Source organism: Labrus mixtus, chromosome 1 (genome assembly GCF_963584025.1).
Source record: "Labrus mixtus chromosome 1, fLabMix1.1, whole genome shotgun sequence".
Taxonomy (NCBI): Eukaryota; Metazoa; Chordata; class Actinopteri; order Labriformes; family Labridae; genus Labrus; species Labrus mixtus.
This window is the reverse complement of record NC_083612.1, coordinates 33,949,565-33,970,100: the sequence shown is the minus strand read 5'-3', so window position 1 is coordinate 33,970,100 and position 20,536 is coordinate 33,949,565. Positions and strand designations below refer to the sequence as shown.

General features: G+C 39.1%; 1 protein-coding gene across 2 annotated transcripts in view; it reads right to left on the bottom strand.

The window, feature by feature from the left end:
- adamts17 (ADAM metallopeptidase with thrombospondin type 1 motif, 17) overlaps positions 1 to 20,536 on the bottom strand; it is a 99,642-nt gene that overhangs the window by 76,886 nt on the left and 2,220 nt on the right. For both annotated transcript variants that reach the window (XM_061042860.1, XM_061042869.1), the window contains exon 3: positions 10,275 to 10,446. In XM_061042860.1, the coding sequence (XP_060898843.1) occupies positions 10,275 to 10,446 (172 nt within the window). The remainder of the gene's footprint in view (positions 1 to 10,274; positions 10,447 to 20,536) is intronic.

The window sequence follows — 20,536 nt, the reverse complement described above, 5'->3', positions numbered from 1 at the left end:
AATCACCTCATCATAATGCTTTGTCATAATAAAAATATGTTAGTATCTCTTTGTGAATTACTGTTAGTTAACAGCAGATATATTCAGCCGACACGAGGAAACACCGTAACAAACACTGCATTAAGAAAAAGGCTTTTCACTGATTGGTCACATCAAGTTAAAATGTCATTTCTGCCACAGTATTTTGATTAATTTAGACATTACCCTCTCCTAGTTAAGCTAACCAATATGTCTCCGTGGTTACCAAACAACAAAATCAGTTAAGTTTCTAATTCCTAATCTAGTTTACATGTAGGGTTTAGTGTGGACTTTGCATCAGAACTTAAAACTAAACTTGTACACTGCTGGTGCAACAGGACACTGACGCAATGTCCCACGCATAGCTCTGGGTTTATGGACATGGGCTTACAGTTTACACACCTGCAACACCAGGTAACTTTGAGTCTCTCCTGCGCTACAGTTTACACTAAAACATAACCCTCTCTCTTTTGGACCTGTTGCATCTCCAGCTGAAGAAGTTTTTTTACCCTGTGTACTCTGCTAAATAAAACTATTCCGTATCCTAAATAAATGTTGCGTCATATTTGCTGTAAAATTTGCTAATTGCTTTTGTTTAGTTGTATTTGGTGTCTTCTTCGAAGACGGCTAACCAGAACAGCTAATCTGTGGAAGCATTGTGAATAGCTGGTTGCAAAGCAAGACACTGAAAAATTAATAGATTCAACCGGTTTCTCCTTGGAAGCTAACTGGCATCTCCTGTGTGTATTATAATTACTGTTGCCCCTACTGTACAACCACACTTGGATTTAAAAAAAAAATCCCTTTGACACATATGAATGGTTTCTAAATGTAAAAAGATGTAATTGTTGGAGTCAATCATTAATCAATGATGAATGAACTCTTGATCCAGCAGGTTAAAATTGAACACATTCAAAGCATCATCATCTACTCCCTTGTCCTGCTCCTCTTCATCACCATAATTACTGTTGACATTAATTCGGCTTGTTAAGGGTGTTATGAGCTTTTAACATTCCTCGATGTATTTAACTGGGGGTCTGCAGTGTCGCTGTGGGACTACTTCTTTGAGGCCCTCAGCAGACACCTCTGCAGAGGCCAAGTTTTAGCTTGGAAAGAGCATTGTATTGTTTGGCCCATCTGGTGTCTGTTTAGCTTGTTTCCTGGAGTGTACAAATGTGACTGATAGATGTTTTGTTCTCAGGGAAGCTCTGACAGGCCAGTGACAATGCAGGGGGCTCTCTGTAACACTGCATTAAAGATTCACCCGAGTCACGGACTCCTAACCAAGAACCAAGAGGGCCCCAGAGTATTGGCAGCCAATGGGCCAGAATAATTGTTGCATACATACTGTATAAAGCCTAGCATCTCACACTTGAGTTTCTGCACTTGTGTTGCTTCTTGACTTTCTCTGTTTTGAAAGACTAAGGACTGCAAATGTGCATGATGTATTTTTGATACCCTGGGCTTTCTTTCTATAAAGTCAAGCACATCTACTGTGTGTCTATCTTGCAAATCATTTAAGTAAGTAAGTAAGTACGTTTATTTATATAGCACTTTTCACAGACAAAAGTCACAAAGTGTTTTATATCAACAAAAAACAACAACATCATACATACAATAAAAACAACAACAAATGAGTACGTCATGGACGACATTATAAAATCCTGTTATAACCAGGAACAATAATTGGCATAGTAAAACATAGATGAGTAGGTACTTTTACAGGTAGGGTGGACCTGATTACCCATAGGCCTGTCTAAACATCAACGTTTTCTTATATGCCACAGGGAGCCAGTGCAGTGTTTTCAGTCTGGAAGTGATGTGAGACCGTTTGTTAGACCTGGTGAGTAATCGAGTAGCAGCATTCTGGATTGACTTGAGACGGTTTAGGGCGGACGTGCTGAGTGAGGTGAAAACAACATAAAAATAATCAATACAGGATGAGACAAAGGCATTTAAGATCATCTCAAATTATGTCGAAGACACTCATGTTCTCAGTTTACTGATATTTCTTAAGTGCTAAAAGCATGATCTGGTCAGCTGCTTAACATGGCTGTTTAGTGATGATAAAGGATTACAAATTACTCCCAGATTACATAGGTTGGTGCGAACAGCAGAGGAGAGGGGCCCAATGTTTTGCAAAATTTTAGGAACATACTTGTCTTGGGCAATAACTAAGACTTCTGTCTTTTCTGCATTTAGTTGTAAGAAATTATCAGTTGCCCAGTCCTTGATAGCGTTTAGATAGTCTATGAGTCTGGACAACCTGAAGGCCTCACTAGGTTTGAATGAAAAATGCAGTTGTATATCATCTGCATATAGATTATATGCAATATTAAAACTTTGTATAATATTCCCTAGGGGAAGAAGATAGAAGGAGAACAGCAAAGGTCCCAGGACCGAGCCTTGTGGGACACCACAAGATAAAGGAGAGGAGTCAGACATAAACTCACCAATAGAGATAGTGAAGGTCCTTTCACTTAGATACGAAGAGAACCAGTACAAGACTCTACCTGATATTCCCACCCAGTCGTGTAGTGTCTTTATGAGGTTAGGGTGGTCAACCATATCAAAGGCAGATTTAAGAAGAATCATTTTAAAAATGTTGTATGATTAACTGCAAAACCTAATAACAAAACTTAAGCACTCGTGAAAATCAGGGTCTATCAGAGAAATCTAGTGGTCCCAGGCAACATTTCACACACAGGTACAAAAAAATATAGGTCTCTGTATAAAATGCATTTACCATCGGGAAACAAATTATCTCACTGAAGTCTGAGGGGCTTGTTGTGTCGGACTGTTTTCCTGAGTACAGTTAAAATCCACTCAAATGTGGTATTTCAGTACTACATAGCCTACAAACTAAAAAACATAACTTTTATGATGCCATGATAATGTTTCTCACCAACAGACTCCGCAATCATTATCTGATTTAAAGCGACTTGTGATAGACATCTGAGGTTGATCTGTAGGTATTTTTCTAAGGTCCTGCAAACCTTGTTTTGCTGTCAACTATACATGAGAGGAACACAATTAAGACACGGGTCATCCTTTGTTGACCACCACGGTATGTGAGGGAACAGGGAAACAATACAAGAAGACAAATAGTATAAATGTATAAATGGTATAAAGGTAGAAGAAGATGACACTGAGTGCCTAGATATGACAGATGAGAGCTCGTGAGAATATCAACAAAAGTAGCTACACTTCCCCACCCAGGCAGAAAAGTGAGAAACCCCCACAGGGATCACAGAGCTGCTCCTTGTTTGGAGGGGGGAAATCTCGTAATAAAAAACAGAGGGGATGTTTTTGAGTCATACAGTGACAAATTACAGTGTTTGAACTGTGAAACTAACACTCGCACCAGAGGCAAACAATGGCTCTGTCTGCTCAGCACTTTGTGTGAGATCATGACTCATACAGTGCCTGATCAGCTGCTGCTGCTTGTGGGGTCAGTCCTGAAGTCATCTTTTTTTTTTAGTAATTCACAGACAATAGGCACAAAAAACATCTTATCCTTGCTTTTCAACAACATTAATGTGTAACAATGTGTAACTATCCAGGTAAAAACCCAATGCTTTAAAAAGGGTGAATAACGGGTGATGGTGTAGGATGTTCCTGAGTTTGGACAATCAAAAATGATAAATTTCAAATTCCAAAAGGACACACACTTTGGTTTGTGATCTAAGCTAATCGCTTCAGAAAACGCATTTAATGTCAAATCTCTTGATTCAGTACAGAGATTGGCAGAGGACTCATACAGTCTAGTCTACTATACATGAAAAAAGTCGGCAGCTGCCAATCTTTAAAGATCAAAGTCCTGTAAGGTCAGTGCACAAAACTTACAAACAAATTATATCCAATTTTTGTCACAAAAGGAAATGAATAAAAAGCAAGTTAAAACTCTTAAAAAAAGATCTGTTAGTACCTAGATCAAGAAGCAACCTCCAGTACTGAGAAATGAGTCCAATACAGAAGTTCAAAAACATGCAGTTCCTTAAGTGTCCACTTGAGGCTCTGTCCTGCAGTGAGTCAATGTCCATTTTTACAGCAGAAATGAACATGCTTACAGACTGGCACAAAGAAACAGTTTTGGTCTTTATCGCTCTTTTCTCTATTCATGACAGGCTGCTAGAACAATCAGTTATGGTAAATTATAATTCATTGTCAGAAGTTGGTGTAAATGTTCTGATAACTCATTATTTTCACTGTACGTCAGCTTAACTACTGTAAAAAAATCCGACAACTGAAATTAAGAAAATTAGTTAAAAAGATAAACCTCATTAGAAAGTTGACCAAAAGATAAATAATTATATGAGTAAGATAGTTTTATACCAAGTGGCTACATAGAGCTGTGGTCACTGCTATTGAAAGGGGAATTGAAAATGAAAATTCTGTGTTGACAAACTAGCTTAAATGTAAATACCTGTTGTGTAAACTAAAATAAATTTGTTTATTGCAAGTATAAAGGGTTTTATTTTATTTTGGATCTATACAAATTATTCTCAAATTCTGTCAATGCAACGTTTTAAGGCAGCCTGGACACTAGCTTTTTTTTCGGTTCAAACAACTAGATTTTTTTTCAACAGTGTACCGAGGGGTTGAATTTTTATATAACTCATCCTTTTGGGTTTTATTAGGCATAATATTTTTTTATAATTTTCTAAACTAGGGCCATGGTTAAGTTGACTGACAGGTGGGGGTGTTATAGCTGTTTGTCAGGAGGCTTACGGCCTTAGCTCCACCTCTCTAGATTGATCTAAAGTTAGGTAGAGTCAGAATTTCCAATGCGACGACCCGACAGCCATCGTCAAGCTTCATAACTCCTCTTCAGAAACCACAAACCATTGGGGGATGTCACACTTAGTCAATGGCCTACACTGTGTTTTGGTTATTGTGTCACTTTTCTGCAATAACGTACATCTCCTCTACACCAGGATTATATGCTGTTCAACTAGCAACAAGGTACCGCTGGACACGCCTCAACATGAGCTTGCACTTAGCAGTTTCGACCACTTTCTATGGTTTAAATAGGATCACGATGAGACGCACTGCAAAATGTCTCTTTTCTATGTGACGCATGGCTAGGCAATTCGAGCTGCAATGATTTCACTGACATGCGTCATTCTCCGATCACCTGACAAACACATCCTCCCTAATTGGGCAATCTATTTAAGCTGCAGGATATACGGTCTCTCCCCCTGTCCTGCCAATTTCCAGTTCTGCCACACACCAGTTCTACACTTACTTTCTACCCCACCACCACCCCTAGCATCCACCTAGGCTCAGACTTCCTCCTTGGATTTCTGCATGTACAATACATCTGTGAGGAGTAAAATACAAAGTAATTAATAGCCCAGTCTTTTGTTTTCTACAGTTAATGAATCAGCCTGCCTTTATTTGGGACAGGCGTCAATAACGGGCCTTTTATTCTTTTTGAACAAAACTCTTACACAGCAAAGGTGAGAAAGAATATGTCCCACTATTTTTTTTGTCAATCTTTTCCAACACTCAATGCATAGGCGCCTCTAATTGAGGCCTGCTTTTATGTGTCTAAACAGGCGGCAACACCAAGCCAGTAAAAAGGGACTGGGCCTTATGTTCTGAAAATGGTACTACTAGATGAAGAACAAAGATTTGATCCTACAGGGTTGTTGTTGTTTTTTTCAGATTAAATCCTGATCAAAGTAACCCGTGTGATGTTTCTGCCTCAGTGAAAGATGATCTCCTCAGGAGCAGAGGTAAGCTGCTCCACACTTGAGGAAGCAGATGCCTGGGCTCCACTGTTGCCTTCACTTCCTTTTTGGTTTTTTTCCTGCAGACTGAGTGACAGTCTCAGATTCCTTTCATGGAGCAGGAATTTCATTAGCGAAGACGGCACGGAGCAGGCGACTTCATTAAGAACTTGAATCAAAAAGTCTCCGTGTTTGAAGATCAGAAGCAGTAAGTAAAGGACCGTACTCTTTTTACTCACATGATACTTGATGCTGATTCTTAATGGATATAAAGTCTGCATTTCTCTCCAGAGACTTTGTGGTTTTGAGGGGAAATGGAAGGCTTTGGCTGAAAGGGGGGCAAGACATGAGAGGAGGACCCAAAGAATATACATAAATGCATACACACAAGCATTTTGTAGGATCATCTAAGAACCCGTCTAATTGAATCACACAAGTGTTAAAGCCACAAAGAGTTAAAGTGGAAAATGACCGCCAGCTGAGCGTTGGTGGTAACTGCACCGCAGTATTTATAAGAAATGTCACATTCAAACTTTCCAGTGATCGGGAAAAGAATTACACCTCGTTATGACTTAAGGATAAATTATCTGTAAATGAAGTCTATTACTTTGAAATGAATACTATAAATATAACCAAGGGTTAAATCAGTCAGGGGCTGTTTTGCATGATGAGGATGTGAGTGTTTTTATTTTTTTTTGCTCCAATGAGCGCGAACGTTTTGTTTTAAATGCTGAAACTCACGTTTCCCCTCCCCTTAAGTTGAGTCAGTATTTCTAATATGGCGACGCCAATGATGGGCTTCATAACTCTTCTCATGAACCAATGGGTGGCGTCACTGATACTACGTCCATGTTTTACGGCTGTGTTTTGGTTATTGCAATGTCACTGTTCTGCAGTAATGTACATCAATGTAATCCAGGATTATGGGCAACAAGGGGATGCTGGACGCTTGCACTTAGCACCTTACACTCATATCACATTTTTCACATTTATCACATTTATCACATCAAAATAAACTTGAAAAAGTTCAACCTCCTAGCTCGTCGTCTTTATGTGTTCAGCACTGAGCTCCTTCAGCTTCTCTCCAAATTCAGACACAAAACAAGAGCAAACTGCACGGAGCAGGACAACTTTTTGGGGGTGTTCTCACCTGAATATCATTAGAGGTATGCTGGTTACTATCTAACCAGCATGAGGGAGCAAATGGTGCACATTTTTTGGAGTTATTAGCAGCAACAACCCATTCTAAGTGAATCAGGTCCTACATTTATTTGGGTCTGGGGGCATAAAAGCATGCTGACGGTTAACAGGGTTTCAAGAAGTCATAATAAGGAAAAGTTGAACTTGACTATGATTTCATTCATTACAGACTACATGAATTAGAGTCTGTTGAGACTTCCACATACGTCTCACCATGGCCAGTGTCTTTGAATACAGAAATACTTTTGATACTTTTTTGATACCTGTTTTAAAATGATGTTGTTTTAATTATGATATAATAATGATGTATCGTGAATATAGTGTAAGTACAGAAGTTTTAGAAAACACTTCAGCTCTTCAGTCATATTTTTTAACCAAAAGCTGCTGCAAGAAAAAGGAAGAGAGCAGTTTCTTAAATTGCACAAAAACATTGGCAACCTTTCGGTACCAAAATGTTTGCACTGACAAATGTCAGTGTTTTTGTGCAATTTAGACAGTGTGTAGGAGTCTGGCTGCCCTTTTTTTACCACATATTAGGCGCCTAGGACTATGTGCTATGGTATGAAAACAGGTATCAATATCTTTGGATTTTTTCTAGAATCATATCAAAGTTGAAGATGCAGGTATCGTGACAACCCTATACAGCAGTATGACGGTGTATCATATGAAAACATGTGAAAAACTCTAACCACTGTAAGCCGGCTGGAGACATACATACAGAGGAGCTGCAGCTCTGCACACACACACACACACACACACACACACACACACACACACACACACACACACACACACACACACACACACACACACACAGCTCTGCACATTTTTCTTCTTTCCTTCTAAAGAGCCGTTGCCCGTTTTTTGAGTATGTCCCAGTTATGAACATATGGAAATAATTTATTTATACAGGTTGTCAGAAGTGCTGGTGGTCTTTAGCTGGGCTGGTGTTATATAACTTTTGGGGGTGCAGCTCGGTTCTCAAGGTCAGCTGCTCCAGTGAACGACTGAGCACAGGGGAGAAGGTGGAGAACTTCAGAGAGGGGGTTATAATTGTCTGAATGCTTACAGAACAGCAGACAGATCAGACACAGCACACATTAACTGAAACCAGTACTTTTACACTTTTACTTGAGTAAAAAGCTTGAGTTGATACTTCAACTTCTGCAGAAGTCTCTTTAAACCCTAGTATCTATACTTCTACCTGAGTAATGAATGTCAATACTTTTGACACCTCTGACAACGTTATAGATATTTATCACAGATTAAACTAAATCAATGAACTGAACTACACTTCTATTTGTTCCTGTTCATACGACTGTATTTCAGTCGGACTAACATGTTTACTTGTATTTTTTTAGTCACACTCACACAATAACAGGACTGCGCTTCTTCCCTGCAGGTCTCATGATTCAATCTGTTATCCTGAAAAGGATTCGCAGGCCTTCTCCGCTGTTTAATTACACATAAAGGGTCTAAATGATGCTGAAATAATAACAAAACAACACACCAATCTAGAGGAAAAGCTGATCGAGACAGCAAGTTGACCAGCATTCTATTTTACTGTCAGGTTCAAATGACTGTTTTTATCAATGGAGTCTCACAGCTTTGAAGAGAGAGATATGTTACAGCTGTTTCTGGTCTGAAAAGAAAAGCTGTAATTTACTGTAGTCTGAGCATGAAAGTGACAAAAACAAGACAACTTGTTGGATTATGTTTGGCTGATCACAATGATTACGTTGCAGTCGTTACAGCTTGTTTCACAGCTGCTGACTGAAGCAATTCACTGGAGCAATTCTAAAACCCCAAGATATGTGGAAAAGGTGAAATGTGTTAAATATACATGTGTTTTGATCACAATATTCAAAAGCAGCACTCGCTCAAAACAACAAAAAACAGTTATCTTTTCAGCAGCCTTGATAACAAAATATCATGCAAATGATATGTAATACATAAATGAACTTCACTTCTCTTCCTTGTCTGAATCAGCTCTTTCTGCCTCTAGGTGGATCCCGACCTAAAAGCAGCCCTCTGTGCTGCTTTGAAGACAAAATAAAATCTCTAATGTACATTTTTCTCGAACTTAAAAATTCCATAATCTTGTAAAAAAGAGACGCTAAGTGTTGGGAAAAATATGCTCAGCATTGATGCTAAAGATCAGAGTGACCTGGCTCTGTGTTTTGATGGTGTTAACAGCGAGCAGCTCAGCAGGTTCCAACAAGAATGCAGCAGAGAGGAGGTCCACATTAAATTAGGGAAACATCTGTATTCCTCACAGCCTCTCTGACAAACACAGTGGAGCTGAATGAACATCAAAGAGTGTCTGATAGCAGTAAATGCCGCTCTGATACTTGTGATTTATCAGCTCTGCTTCCGCGGGGATGTTCGACCTGTCCTGTTTTCAGAGAGGCAGGATGTGTCTCACTCTCTCTGCTGTGTGCTGCACTGACGAGGCATTTCAAAGATCGTCTGGGGTTTCTGAGGTGAGCCACTTTCTGCAAAATGACACCACACCCCTCCACTGTAATTTGACTATTAAGAATCAAAAAATGTTCTGCCTCAAACACTGGAGCCACTCCTGAATCAAACAAGTACTGTCGTTAAGAAAGTCGGAGATTCCATTTTCAGGAGCTTTTTGTGCTTGAAATCATGATTGAAGAAGGTTAGCTGAAATCAAATTGAAAGAAAACGTGCATGGCAACAGCTAGCTGCTGATGAAACACTGTAATGAAACATTCTTAAAGAGCACAGCAAAGACAAACACAGCAGCAGTGAAGCTCTGTCTGTTGAGGTTGCCAACATTTTGGATACTTGTGGTCAAGTGGTTAGGGCGCGCTCCACCACGTACAGAGGCTGTAGACCTCACAGCGGGTGGCCCGGGGTTAAAATCCGACCTGTGGCTCCTATTCCGCATGTTATTCCCCACTCTCTCTCTGTCCCAGATTTCCAACTCTATCAAAATAATACATCTATTTCATAAAACAGGTCTGTAGGAGAGGAAAGCATCCATTTAAAAAAAGTCTTTATTACACAACATCATTGGCAATGATGTTTTTTGTGCAATTTAGAAAGCCTGACCAAATGTTGGTCTTTAAAAACAAGCTGTTACCCAGCCTAGTACCTATTTTTTGTTGCTGTGGTATGAAACAGGTATCTAAATAGTTTGAGTTTCCCTAGAATTAAATGGAAGTTTAAAATCCTAGTATCTTGACAACCCAAATTTCAGTAACTCTGACCACAGCTTCAAGCATCGATATTAGCGTGACCATACTCCTGTATCCTGTTCACATCATCCAGTCCAGCTCTCTGTGTGACTCTCACCTTGCACAGTCCCACAGTAGACGGGCTGCTCAGAATCCGGAGCAGAGCTGGTCTCTGCAGAGCGCCGCTGTCGCTGCAGCCGGTGTTTGTGTCCGGAGAACGACTGTGACGGGTCGTATTCACCCAGCGGCTGGATGAACAGGCTCTCCTCCCCGACCTGGATCAGTCCAGTCTGTGCACAAAAACAGAGACATGTATGAGATGAAAACCATGAAGGAGATAACAAGTTGATACAGTACAAAGATATATGTTAAATGGATTGAGCTTAAATTGAATGTAACCTTTACTTTCTTAAGTCATGCCATCATCCTGACAGTAAACCAGTATGCAAAATACCAGGATCCTGATTTGGCTGTTCCAAAGTCCAGGCTAAAAACTAAAGGGGACAGGGCCTTTGCTGTTAGAGCCCCCAGACTTTGGAACAGCCTGCCAGAGGAGATCAGACTTGCAGATTCAGTCCCTTGTTTTACATCCCTACTCAAGACATTCTTTTATAAAAATGCTTTTACTCTGTGATTTCGGTAATTGTTCTTATTTTTATTTTATTAGTCTGATTTTGTTTTCTGCTTGTTTACTCTCTTCCTGTTGCTTTAATTGTCTGTCTGCTTTTATTTTCTGTTGTAAAGCACTTTGTTACTTGTATAGAAAAGTGCTATATAAATAAAGTATTATTATTATTATTATTATTATTATTATTATTATTATTATTAATAAAGTATTAATAATATATCAATGTTTAATTTACTACCTTGTGGTTTCTCTAAATTGAAATGTTTTCTCTGACATGCTCAATAAGAGGCTCCATTTCTCTTATATGTACTTAACCTTGTTTAGCGTTTTTTTAACCTTCTGACTACTCGAACCACTTTTAAGCCGCAGGTCACTCCCACTACTACTACTACTACCTACTACTGAGAGGTTCAGGAGATCCTTTGTCCCCACAGCCATCAGGCTTTATAACACACAGGCCAATAGCAGCTCAGGACTCAAGCTGTGGGTGGAACGTCACTGTCTGCCTTTTTCTCGTTTCTCTACCTAACACCCCGGGGATTAGTGCCATAATAAGAAGTATTAAGGACTGCAGAGACTTCTAGTAGTTAATTATATCTATGCAGTTTTAAATTAACATTGTCATTTTCACTGTTTGTTCAACATTTGCCTTTTTAACTTGCAATGGGGTGATTATAAATTTCCCCCAAGGGGATGAATAAAGTATCTATCTATTCACACCCATTCACACACTGATGGCTGCTATGTAAAGTGTCCATCAGAATTATTAACTAATCCATTCATACACATTTATACGACGCCAATGAAGCAGCGGGATCACTTTGGGTTAGGAGTCTTGCCTAAGGACACATCGGACATGCAGCTGCACGCTCAGCTTAAAAGTTCACTTCACACAGATTTAAATGGACTAGTTCACAGTTCAGTATTTTACATTTGGAACATAATTCACAGTCCAAAAAAGGAACTAGTTAATGTTCATTAATTTGTTTTGTTTTGGAGTTTGTTTTTTTGGCTGCACCGAGCTACTCTTTTTCAGTTGTACGGAAGCCCTAAGAGGACATGCAGCCATACATTTTCCTCTGTTCACGCCATACTCTGTTTTCCTGTAATGACGAGTACATGTTTTAAGACGGCTGCAAAAATCTCATTATCAAAATAAAACAGAAGCAACAATAAAAACCTAAAATGTATGGATGCATGTCCTCCTAGAGCTTTGTACGGTAGAGTCACCATCCCTTGTGGTAGTTATCAGCTGTCCATGTTTGTGCACCGCCTGTAGCACCTGTCTGATCAGACATTGTTTCCTTCTTTCGAGATCAGGGATGGGCAACTTTGGTCACAGCAAGGGCCACATTCAATTAACTCTCACTGCCAGAGGGCCAAATTGTAGGATACAAAAACGAGTCAATTATGTCTCAAATTTAACTCAACATATACCAGTGATCAAATATTATTATGGACATATTTCTGGTTTTCATGATTTCATGACAGATTTTGTCATGTTTTCTTCATGTTTTCCAATTAATTGATATGTAGAAATTGACCTGAGGGCCACATTGCCCACCCCTGCTCTAGATCCTTGCTTGTGTTGTTCTAACTGCGATGTGTGTCGCTTTGGACAATAGCGTCTGCTAAGTGAATTGTAGAATTGTAGTGATCATTCACTCGTTAGTTTTAAGCAAATTAAAGATAAAAACTATATTTATGACTAACATATCTTGGTTTTATAAATATCACAAGGATTGATTCTATACAGGAAAGGGCCAAATGGGGTTTTCAATTCTCCTTACTTGAAAGGCTGTTTGCCATATTTGCCACATATTATCTTTACACAATAAACAATTGTATACAGAAGAAGGCAGGGAGGGGGGAGAGAATGAGAGGAAGATCACACAATAAGAAATATGATCCGTAACCTGACATTTTTTATTTATTAACATAGCGTACTTAAGGCCAATTTGTTGTATTTAAAAATAGAGTAGTAGGGACTCTAAGAGAGAGTCTCCAGGAGAGAGTCAGGTTAGCTCTTTCTCTCTGTCCAGACAAAGAAGATGCTAACTATAGCCTGACTGAAGCTCTAACCACACAACTTCAAAGCTCTGAACTTTTCCTTTAAAGCTCTAAGGTGGTGTTTTTCCTTTAACACCTCCTAAGGTCTGGTGTGGTTTTATTCAGACATTTCATCTCATGTCTTTTCTTGGAATATCGTCTGATCTGATGGTTATCTATTTAAGAGAATTTAGAGTATACCAAAATACAGACTCTTTTATCCATTAAAAAACTTCCACACACACAGGAAGTGGTAGCAGTTTGCAGCATCAACAAAGGTCCCTCTGCATACAGACCCAACAAGCTCAGCCAATCAGAACAGCAGTTTGTAAAACATAGTAGTTCAATCTGTTGGTCCGACATGCCTCTTTATGATTGTGAAGTTATTCCTAAGTAATCTTTCCATTGCACAGGATATGATGTCTTTTATTTGATTGTAGTGGATTTGTCAAGAAACATTTTTTGTCAAGAAAAATGCTGTCTCAATTAAGTCACAGTAGTTACGAGCTCATTGTAGTGGCAGAAAAACAGTAGAATAAGTGGAGAGAAATCTGCACTGCTGCATCTCTGGTCATTTTTAAAAACCTCCTCAAACACCACCTGTTCACCAAAGCATTCAGCCTCATCTAACACTCCCCCCAGCTGATCACCCACTTCCTTTCTCCTTCATTTGTTTGTCTCTTGTTGCCTCCCATTACGCCCCCCCCCCCCCCCACACACACACACTTTGTAAAGCGTCCTTGGGTTTCACGAAAGGCGCTATATAAATCTAAGTTATTATTATTATTATTATTAAAGAGCTGTTTCATATTTTACACTGTTCTAACATACATGACAAAACTGATTAAAGGTCACATATTTAACTCCTTTTCAAACATGTCTGTTAAGTTTCTTGCCAACAATATATTTGATCATGCCTATAAACCCCTCTATTTCAGCCCTGCTCAGAACAGGCTGTTTCTGTGTCTGTACCTTTAAATACAAATGAGCTTTGTCTGACCACGCCCCCTCTCTGGAAGGGGATGTGGCTCGGGCTTTCTCACTCCATGTCCTATTGTTTACGGTGAGAAGGCAGACACAGAGGGCAGAACAAACACCTAGCTGTAAAAGTGTCACCCACTTGGGGGAGGGGCTACTGCCCTTTGTGATGTCACAAAGGGAAAATATCCAAACAGCCTGTTTGAGCACACATTTTCTGAAAAAGCGGAGCAGGGAAAAGACGGAGAGGATGGACTTTTCTCACAGTTGGGGATCAGTTGACATGCTAGTGATACATATTAGTGTTCTAATAACAAGGTTAAAATGTATTTAGCATAATATGTGACCTTTAAATAATTAAGAAAGAGTTTACACTGACCAGATATACAACTGCAGTTGTCTATCAGTATATAGTTGTTTGGCTTGTTTGTGAAAGACCACGTCTAGCTTTGCTGCATTTAATGTCCTTGCTGCTGCCTAGACAGTACGTTTGGCCTTAATACACAAAAAATATCGTTGGACTCTGCCCAACAAACCTATCATCGATGTGTACAAACCCGAAAAAATTGTCTATATAGGGTTTAAAAATGTGTTAAACCTTAGCACGTTCTCCAGAATAAACTATTCCCCACCATTTTTACTCTGAACTTTGTTTGCTGCTTCCTGTTCGGTGGTGGAGAGAGCGCTCTTATTGGTTGTTGACAGTATTCACATCGTATAACTTCCCTGTTTATTTTAGCTAACTCTAGAAACATCTAATTATCTTAAACATGTTGGATAGAGATGCACTGCTGTATTGGCTGAATGTCTGTGTCGGCCAATACTTGCCCTGTTTGTAAAACAGACACCGGTAATGTGCCACCCAACAATGTTAGTAGCAGATATGTGTCTGCGGTGTTGCATCAATTTACTGTAATGCTGGCAAGCTAGCAGGGGCGTGTCCAGAGGGGTAGCAGTGTGAGACTCTTACACTGTCTCAGAGAAGGATCATGCAGTTTGTAAGACATGTGCTGTTTAACTTTGTCTGAGAACTTGTCAAACTTGTAGGAGAAATTAGTTTGGCATCAGTGAAATCATGTATTTTAGATGTGGTGATTGGTTTCTTTTGAAAGTTACATACGTTTAGCTGGTCACAGCCAACAACAAGCTTCTAAAATGTCTGGATTTCCAGAGCTTTTCAAAGTCTTAAACACTTGTGATGAGTTAACAGGCAGGGCCAGGTTGTCATGAAAATCAAGGTAGTCTTAAACTTAAGCTTAAGGGAGAGTTTAAAAACATTTCAAATCAGCTCATGTTGAAGTAAGATCGAGTACACAGATACAACTCAGTGATCTCTCCAGATAGAGACACACTTCTGCTCTCACTCCTGCACAGACGTTAAGTCTCTATACACCAACAACAGCAGAGCAGTCACAGTGCAGTGACTATGAACAGAGCTGCTGTGACTACAGCTGTGTGGCATGTCACAGAATAGAGCAGCAACTCACTCAGTCTGCTCTCAGCTGAGCCTCAGAGCTTACAAATGGTGTTAGTGCAGCATGATGATGACTGGACGATGGACTGCATCTAGGGTTGCTAACCATCCCGTATTAGCCACGACATCCCATATTTTGAGTGGTACTCACTGGTACGTCCCTTTTATTGACGTTACTTCTCTGTAATCACTACATGACACTTTACTGATCCTAGATCAGATCTGAAACAGCCAGTAGCCCTTCAAACAATGCTCACATCCGTCAACTGACAACTGTCAATCCAATCACAGCCACACTCATGTGCATCACATCGAGAGGGCTGCAACAGTCAATCAATAAAAATCAGTAGAAAAAGTTTTGGCAATGAATTTGATTATTATTTTGTTGCGGTGAGTTAAACGTCACTCGCAGTGATGTGGAGCCTTTAATGTCACACTCAGACAGTTAAGCAGAGTGTTATAAAGACTTGGTCAGCTTCAGCCATGTTTAAATGTGATGTATGAATAAACTGTACATCATTTATCACACTGATGATAATGTTTTAATGATTAAGGAAAACTATTAGAAAAACTGTTCATCAAAGACCATTTTTAGACCAATTATAATTTTTCTTATTATTAGTATTATTTTTTCTTAATTTAATTATCTTTTTTCTCTTCGTACCTTTTCTTTGGATTTTTATTTATTTTTATTTTATTTCATGTATGTATTCTTGTATGTTTAAAACATTATATATAAAAATGTGCCAGGATGAACAAAAATTAAAAAATATGACAACTTGTAATGTAGTAAAACAGCCTGCAATAAAGTATAAAATATATATATATATATATATATATATATATATATATATATATATATATAATTTTCCATTACAAAGCTGAGACGTTAGCAGGCTAAAAATAGATCTTCTTTGACAATAAAAACATTGAAACATAAGTTTTGTTTTTGGTTACGAGATGTGATTAGAACATTTATGGTGTGCTGAGAGTGCAGGCAGAGAGCAAGAGGAGCAATCATGTGTGTGCTAGCGTGTGTGTCTGTGTGTGTGTTTGCGTGCATGTGTGTGTGTGTGTGTGTGTGTGTGTAAGGGGGTTATGCCTGTGCTCTGGGGCAACCCGGCATACTGATCCTCAGGGTTAGGGACGGCGTCTGTGACCGGGTAGTGTTACAGGCTGCACCATGTGGAGATCAGTGTCACACATTCAAACTGAATAACCTGTGTTTGTGTTAGGGCTTTTCCTACTCTATGTGTCACTGAGCATATCCTGCTTTCTTCCAATGAATTGCAGGAGAGAAGGCAGGAGAGGACAAATCAGCACAAACACAAAAAGGTCAAAAAATCTGCTCTGGCCAGCAGCCAGGCGCAGATTTAGTCTGAGTTTAAAGGCATCTGTGTGTGTATGTGTGTGTGTGTGTGTGTGTGTGTGCTTGTTCATTTGTTTGTGTGAAGTCTGGACAAATACAGACAGTCTTGTCGGAGCTAAGATGAAACACACCCTGAGCACAGGTGTGTCAGGCAGAGTGACAAACAAATGTCTGAAAAACGATTTATGTTAATCATAATGTTTAATACGTTTCAATACCATATGTTGTAAAATTATACAACAGTTACTTCTATGTCTAATATCAAAAAGCACAGAAACTTTTTCAATTTTTCACCAAAAGCTGCAGTGAGAGAGCGCTGTCTAAATTAGAGCCCGCCCGATAAATCGGCCACCTGATAATATGATAATATGACTTTCAGTATCGGCTAATTATATCGCAGGTATGCGCCGATATCACTAGATTTATTCACCAGTCAGACAGCATTTCATTTGAACTGCATTGTAGTATTTCTCTGTCTGGCTGTTAGCGTGCTATATGGATTACAACAAGCATTTTCATTCTGAACATCTTGTCTTCAGACAGATCTTGTATCTTTTCCACAAGTATTTGATAACTGCATTTGAGGGATCAGCTCAAAAAATATGTAAATATATATCTTTATCATCAATCTCTATCGGCTAATATATCAGTATAGCGATATCGGCCCCAAACTTCCCATGTGGGTTGGGCCCTGACTCTAAATTGTACAAATAGGTTGGCAATATTTAAGTACCAAATTATTACCAACGTATTTATGCAAGTGTTTTTTATAAAATTAAATTTATGCGAGTGTACAGTTTGCCTGCAGTTTTTGGTCATTAAAAATGAGAAATTCCCATTAATGCAATGCAAAAGACAAACAATATACTATTACTCACATCTGAAGAAAATAAGAACTGAACAGGAGAGAAAAAACCTTTAAAAAATGACACTGCTCAGTTTTACAGTGTAACATTTGCACAATGACTGCACATCATGTTATATTTCACACGGCTCATGAAGTTCTGCTACACTACAGCAGGGTAGCTGACTTTTATTACTTTGCATGATTAGTGCACATCATGTTTTAAATTACTTTTATTACACTACATGTTTTCTCTTTTATGTGCAATAACTGAGTTCACGTTCAGAGCTGGCCTGTTTCTGCTGAAGAGCCTTCACTCCTACCTGAACACTCACTTTACATAAGAGACTTAACCAAATGCCTCGGCTAATGTGGAACTTCACTGCTCACAGTGGGGAAATTCATATTTTCTTTAACCCCCCTCCACAGGGAGGTCAGGCTGTTACCGAACAGCAGAGCAGAGATGGAGAGAAGCTTTTTCTTTCACATGGATCATCTGTTTTCTTATCGCTCTCATTCAGCTGCTTTCAACTCTATAAATCCAGTTCTAGTTTCCTGAGTGGTATTTACATGAATAGAATAATCGTATAACACTCTGTCTGATAGCAACACGATCAGCTGTGCCGTACAGTCACAGCTGATAGGATGACATTCAAAGTGCCATCAGTGGACTGAGCTTGATCCATGATTTCTGTTTTGTGTTGAATGTGATTCTGCTTTTGATTATGGAATATCTATTCAAACGCTTCTAGCCTTTAAAGTTATGTTACTGTTGCATTTAACATCAACTTTTAAAATTATGAGTCAAACAAACAGAGCTAAAGTTAGCAACAGCTCGCCCTGCAGCCCCCCAAAGGTCCACTGAAGAACAAAAGAAGAAAATCTGATCTTTAACTTGAAACTGCTTCACTTTTTAACCACTGCTAATCTGTTTCTTTTGTTTGAGGTGAACACCTCCACAAACATTTTTCAAAAATCTTCTTGTAAACTCTTGATAAATCCTGACAAAAAGCTAAGCTAGCAGCATAATGCAGTCCCTCTGACAGGTACAGAATGCTCACCTTCAGGTCAAACAGAGCCATGTCTTTGTGCCCACATCCATCAGACTCATGAACAGCTGATCGAACTATTGATTTATTCTTACACCACTCACTACAACATGTTACACATAAATACAGAAGAAATCAAGTATGTCCTTTGTAAATGTCTCTCTGAGTCATGACAGTGAGTGAGACAATCAGTCAGTTATTCATGACCTATTCAACATGCTTTTAATACATCTCTCAAGGTAACTTTAATGTTTATTCTTTTTTAACCCTACAATGTGTAGCTTTATTTATTATTGCTAATCTGTCATGCATCATTTGTGATGGCTTACAAGTTTCACCCACTCAGCACTCTTTACATTGCACTTTGAATCTCGCCCTTGAGCACCAGCATGAAACCAAAACAACTTGCGCTGCATTGTTGTGTTAGCATGCTAATGCTAGCGATCTTTAATATGCTCGTATCTTCACACTGCATGTAAATTTACCTGAAACGAGCGTGATCTAGAAACACAGTTAAGCAGTGAGTACAGTATGTTATTCTTCTTTTCTCTAGTCCCTCAATTAAACAACTTTTATACGTGAGGGGAGGAGTCAGTCGGCCGTCCTGGCGATGTAAACAAAGTGAAGATAGGACTCTGAAAACTCTGAAAACATCACAGACAGTGGGACTCGGGTGTTACACCCATTGTAGACAGTCATGACTCACAGAGTTATTTTCAGAGGATATACTTGATTTCTATTATATTTAAGTGTGAAAAATCACATAGAAAGACTTTAAGTGTTGACTGATGGAGAGCTTATTAGAACATTTTTTACTGTATTTAATCCTCAGATCTGTTTGTTTCAAAGTAGAAGACCTCCGCAGAGGATTTCTGTTGAAACTTTGTGAACGATGAACACTGAAGTTTAATTTTACGTCTCACTTTCTTAAGTTTTACAAAACAGTGAAGTGCAAAGATTTGACCGCTGAGATGTGAATCGCACCCCCCTCTGAGTGTTCTCGACCAGTGGTCGGAAAATGTGGACTTAAAAGGGCGGGGACATCAAACACAGCAAAACGTTGAATCCACTGCCTTTAATAAATACTTGTGTAGTTTCTGTTGGATTCAGGCCTTTTGAGACACAATGCGGTTTCGAGCTGTGTCACCTTCAGGTTCAGTGCACATCACCTCACCCTGCACCTAAAGGTCGACCTGGTCCCTGCTCGCTGTAATGCGCACGGTGCTTGATGCTCGCTCTGTGCTGTTGTAGCATTGTGTCTGTGCAGAGGCCTTCAGTGGTTGATGAATGAATGTGAATGTGGAGAAACAAGCAGCCAGTGAATCTGTGAAAACCACGACCACAGCATGTACTTACACTGTGAGTGTACCAGGAACACCTCACATCTACAATTCTACAGTTCACTTATCAGACACTTTTATCCAAAGCGACGTACATCAGAGAGTAAGTACAACACAAGCAAGGATCTAGAAAAAAAGGAACAATGTCAGTAAGAGCAAACGATCAGCTTTGAGTCTGATTGGACACACAGGTGCTGACAGGAAGTGACCAGAGGCAAAGCACTTTGTTATAATAAAGTTATATCATCAGTTGTTCATTAGAGTTCATATCATATCAGCATAAAAACCATCCTAAATCATCATCCTCAATATTAAAGGTGTAGGTGTTCATGAAAGAGCTGGGTCTTTAGCTTTTTCTTAAAGGTGCAGTGGGATGAATGGAGTTTGAGATCTGAGGTCTGTTAAGGGTAAAACATATTTCAGTTACTTTGATATTTTTTCATACATGATTTAAAACTATCTGTTATTTTAATTACAGTGCGATAGTGTTATAAAAACTCTTAAGACAAAATGTCAACCAAATACTGAGAGAAAAGGCCATTGTCAAAATTGAACAAAAACAATGCCAATGTTTTTGTGTAATTTAGACAGTGTTCAGGTGTTTGCCTGCACATTTAGATAATGGAAAAAAATGTAAATGTTGGGTTCC